This window comes from Pinus tabuliformis, chromosome 1_2, assembly GCF_031772625.1.
Source record: "Pinus tabuliformis cultivar Carrire ecotype Pingquan chromosome 1_2, CPIR1, whole genome shotgun sequence".
Classification (NCBI taxonomy): domain Eukaryota; kingdom Viridiplantae; phylum Streptophyta; class Pinopsida; order Pinales; family Pinaceae; genus Pinus; species Pinus tabuliformis.
In genome coordinates, this window is record NC_142298.1 from 180,000,515 (window position 1) to 180,005,436 (window position 4,922).

Genomic DNA, 4,922 nt, shown 5'->3' on the forward strand with positions numbered 1-4,922 from the left:
TAAAGCCAATATTGAAACCCAGGTGAGTCATCAAAAGACGCAAAAACATCCAGCTAATCTTGTCATAAGCCTTTGAAAGATCAATCTTAACTATCATCCCTTTTTGTTGTGTCTTTTGATACTGTGCAGGGATTCCTGGGCCACCCCAATGGCTTCATGGATTTTCCGACCCTCAAGGAACCCAAACTATTCTTGTGAAATATTTTTTGAAAGGATTGGTTTTAATCATTTTGCAATAGTTTTGGCAATAATTTTGTATGTACAATTGCACAAAGAGATGGGTCTGAAGTCATCAAAGCTTTGAGGATCATCGAACTTTGGAATTAATGCTAGGAAAGTTGTATTAAGTGGATCATGCACAAAACCCCTGCTTTTGGACTCCTCCACCAGTCCCGCTAGTTCATCCCCCATTAGGTCGAAAAAATGTTGGAAGAATTCCACCGTCCAACCATCAGGACCCGGCTCTTCTCCTTTTGCATAGAATGAAGAACTCCCTCCACTTCCCCCTTAGAAATAGGGGCCATGAGGATATCATTATCATCCTCTTCAACAAAGCTGGGGAAGACTTGTGCCACCCGAATGACTTCAACAATGGTGGCCTCAGGAGGAGCTTTAAACAGGGATTTGAAATGACAGACCCCCAGAGCTGCCAACTCGCTGAAAGAAGATGCCGAAACCCCTTCATCGTTTTTCAATTCCCAGATAATGTTTGAGTTTTTTTTGCCCTTGGCATAGTTCTGAAAAAAAATGGAGTTCTCATCCCCAACCTCAAGCCAAATAACTCTACTTTTTAGCCTCCACTTTTCTTCAATGTCTTTTAGAATCCTATACCTTTCACCCTCCTTAGCTTTTATCCTTCTCTTTTTCTCTTCCGTCTCATAACCATCCCCTTCCAGACTTTCTAAAGCCTCCAATTCGATCTCAATGGATTTTAAAACCGCTTCATCCCTTAAAGATTTTTCCTTAGCCCAAGAGATAGTTGATTGTTTTAATTTTTTTAGCTTCTCCATAAATGATTGGGCAAGGGATAAACCCAGTATACTGTTCTGAGAACTCCAAATCTCACGAACCAACTTATTGTAGGACAAATATTTAAGCCAGGAAGAGTTGAATTTAAAAGGAGAGCCAGGCTTCCTACTGGCCCCTTTTAGTTCCAGAAAAATTGGAAAGTGATTTGAATCACCCCCAGAACCAACCCACTGGCGAAAGAAAGGAATATGAGTAGCTAGATCTTCTTTAATCAGGAACCAGTCTAAATGATTTGCCACCCTTGCCTCACCCACCCTCCTATTTCTCCAGGTAGGTTTTTCTTTCAGAAGATCAACATCAATAAATCTCCCCATCCGAATCTTGTTTAGAAAGAAATCAGCCAAAGGGTCCACCTGTGCATTTGGTCCCCAGGATTCAGATAACCCTAAGGAGACATTGAGATCCCCTCCCACCACAAGCTTTGAACAATTAAGCAAAGATTTTGAAAACAATTTATTCCAAAAAGGGATACATCCCTTACAAGGTCCATAAATGTTTAAAAGAGTTAAGTTTGAACAGAGTTCCGAGGAGTAAACCTCTGCTCCAAGCATCAGATCAGAGCCCCAAGAATTTAAGAGTTTTAAATAGCTATCCTTAAACCCCATTGCCAAGCCCCCTGAACACCCGCATGCATCCAAAGCCACAAAGGACCAACCAGGCAACATGGTTCTCAAGATATTTATTACAGAATCCTTAGGACCAAGAGTCTCTTGAAGCATAATAACATCACAACAGACATTCTTAAATAAATGTTTTAAGGCCAACTTTTTTTGGGGACTGGAAATCCCTCTACAATTGAAGGATAACAAGATCATTTGGAAACTGCCATAGGGGTCATCGCTGCTCTAAGCGACCCTTTGAGGGAGATTTTTTTTCCATCAGCTATGTCAAGATTTGCTTTTAAATGGGCCTTTGAAATGTTCGTTTTCCTCCCCTGAGTTTTGGGAGGACCTACAGTGTCAAATAGTAGGCCAAGACCACCCACAGGATCATCAAGATGTTCTATTTTGTCCCAGGGACGAAGGTTATAATGAGGCTTATTAGGGCAATAAACAGAAGGGGTGGGTTGACCAGAGCCCACCACAGAGGGTCTCGAAAGATTTAATATTGGAATCGAAGTAATAATATCGTCAAGGGCCAAAGAGATATTGCATTGAGGAGAAGTGAAGTCCATAAGAGGCCTGGAAGAACCAAGCCCGAGTATAGGATCCACAATGGGCATACACAGAAACGAAAGAGAAGGAGGGAGGGGGGGAGTAACGGTACCCGCAGGATGAGATGCCTCCACCTCTACAATCTTGTCCTGTAAGTGTACAATTGCAAATCTTTCAGCCTCAATAGGAACTGCCCGATGATCCTCATTGACCACAACCTAAACCGTAACCTCTGCCTGTTGCCCCCCAGGAAATGTTGCCTGCTCCATAATAACATCCTCAGGCTGCTCCTGCATTTCTTGAACCAGCTCCACCCTATTTTTCCTTCGACGTCTAAACCCCAATGTACAGTCCCTTGCCAAGTGGCCATGTTTGTGGCAACGATGGCATCTATAGGGTATTTGTTCATAGTTGAGCACCTGAGTGATAGAGTAGCCCTCCACCTGGATCTGCATCAAATCTGCCAAACCCTCCCTCGGGTCCAGCCTAACCAAAATACGTGCCACCTTTCTTTCCATAGTAACTTGAAAGGACATATCAACATCCAGAAAAGTACCCAGAATGTTCCCAATCACCTTGAAGACATCCATCAACCAAAGCTGAGGAGAAAGTGACAAAAGACGCACCCACACTGGGATCTCTCCTAATCTTTCTCTTTGTTCATCAAAGAGGGGTGTCCATCTTTTGAAGAAAATCGGGGCTTTCCCGAAACCCCAGTTTCACTCAAGAACCCAATCTACAACATCAACATTAGAGAAACGAACCATGAACCAACCCCTTGTTAAACAAATTACCTCCGTCTGTGTAACCGACCCTATGCTCCATTCCTTGATGAAATTAGCAGTAAATTGTCTTCCCTTTACCCGTCCCACTATGATGCGCTCCAATGCATCCATAGCTTCATCCATCTGAATGTCTACCCCTAGAATTAAGTTTGGTTTCTCTGCCTTCTTTCTTATCACCTTCCCCTTCTTCCTTTTCAGGCCTGAGGACTGACCATTAACTGAAGGGGAAATTGAAGTATTTTCTTCGTCCTCATGGCTTTCAAATATCGGTATACCCTCATAGAGATCATTTGGTGCCAAATGATGTTCGGGGAATCTTCAAAGTCCAGAGCTTGCCCACCAGTACCAAGAATGGGGGGATGGTTACCCTCCTTCAAACCCTAAGAACCCGCCTCTATATGTCCAACCAAATCCAAACCTTGGCGGGAGAAAGCTGGAAACCCTAGCACTTCGTTCTCTGATACTTCCAAGAGTGGTTGACCCACAGACGAATTTTCCTCCAGGAAACCAATAAAAGACTTCTCCCCAAAACCCAAAGTCTCGACAATTAAATATAAAGACTCCGAAAGGTTGATGACACAAGTCAAAACAAGAATTTTACAGTTAAGGGTTTTGTACCATCGGTTGGTCCACCCCCAATACTTCATTTAAAAAAGTTTGCAACCCTTCCTTCCTCTTGAGCCCACTACTTCTAACGATATCTTCCAAACCACCCGTTTGAAACTCAGAAACAGGGACTGCAGAAGGGGTTTTTGGGCTTACTTGTATTTCCGTTAACAACCAGACATATTTTCTTGCTAAAAATGCACCATTTAGACCTTCATGAACTTCAGAGTCCGGAATCCAGAAAACCACCCTTGAGGAAGGAGGTTTTGACTCCTCTAGTAGCCCTAGACCACCACCATATTGCCAAGCCAGCTCCGTACTGCAACTTTTGCTAGGTGGAGACCTAGCTGGCAAGACTACCTTTGCCAAATTATGTTGCGTCGGTTCCAAACCCCAAACTGAAAATATTTCCTCCGGTGCCAGTTCCAAATCCACATAGTCGGTTAGGTTGACCATCCTAGAAATAATGAAAAAAAAAAAAACTATAAAAACTAACACCTGACTGTACTGATTGGTGAAAGCTTCGAGCAAACATGATACTGGGAGAGAATCCAATGAAGAGGAACCTCCCCAGAGCAGTATGTCCCCAAGAGACCTGAAACCCATGTAAGAAAAACCGCCCAAGATGAAAACGATGGAAAAAAATAAACTGTGCGAGGATTGACACGGAGAGGATGGGTAAAAAAAAATGAGAGTCACAGTGAGTGCATTACCGGTCACCCAAAAACAAAACACAATGAAATGGTTTAAGTGGAAATACGTTCCTCCAAAATAATTCCCGCCTCGAAATTCTCACATCTACCCTCGACACCCAAACCAAGGCCAGGACCAGCATATGCATCACTGCCCTGATACCTGCACCGAAAAACACATGGCTTCACGATCCTCCATCGCTGCCTGGTTCTAGGTCAAGCCGCTCCCTCCATTCTTCTTCTTGATCTTCTTACTATGATTGTAAGCCTTTATAAAGTTTCGTCACATGAGAGAACTTAAAAAACATAAAATAAATAATTACATACCATAAATATTTACATAATACATAAAGATTTTTCCCTAGAAACCCTTAACCAAGAAAACTAATTAACCTTTGAGCTTCATTGCTCTTATTGATCCGAATGGAAAATGGCATCAACCCATGGTACTCATCCACCCATATTATTCATCGACCCATGGAATTTACCCATGGTATTGTAAATGGCATCTGCCCGTGGTATTGTAAAATCCACCCATGGTATTCATTCACCCATGGAATTGACCCGTGGTATTGTAACTGAAAAATACTATAAGTAACAAGTCACATTTTGTAAAAGGACAGATGGTCTGCCACAATGTAGCCTTTACAGTTATT

General features: G+C 42.6%; 1 protein-coding gene across 1 annotated transcript; it reads right to left on the bottom strand.

Moving 5' to 3' along the window:
* Nucleotides 1-410: 410 nt before the first annotated feature.
* LOC149205085 (uncharacterized) lies at nucleotides 411-1,694 on the bottom strand. The gene has a single exon (XM_089397295.1). It carries the CDS (start codon nucleotides 1,692-1,694, stop codon nucleotides 411-413), a length of 1,284 nt encoding a protein of 427 aa, XP_089253421.1.
* Nucleotides 1,695-4,922: the final 3,228 nt, after the last annotated feature.

What these genes read in the sequence shown, in the direction of transcription:
- LOC149205085 (XM_089397295.1), bottom strand. Translation starts at nt 1,694, where the DNA reads ATGTTGCCTGGTTGGTCCTTTGTGGCTTTGGATGCATGCGGGTGTTCA.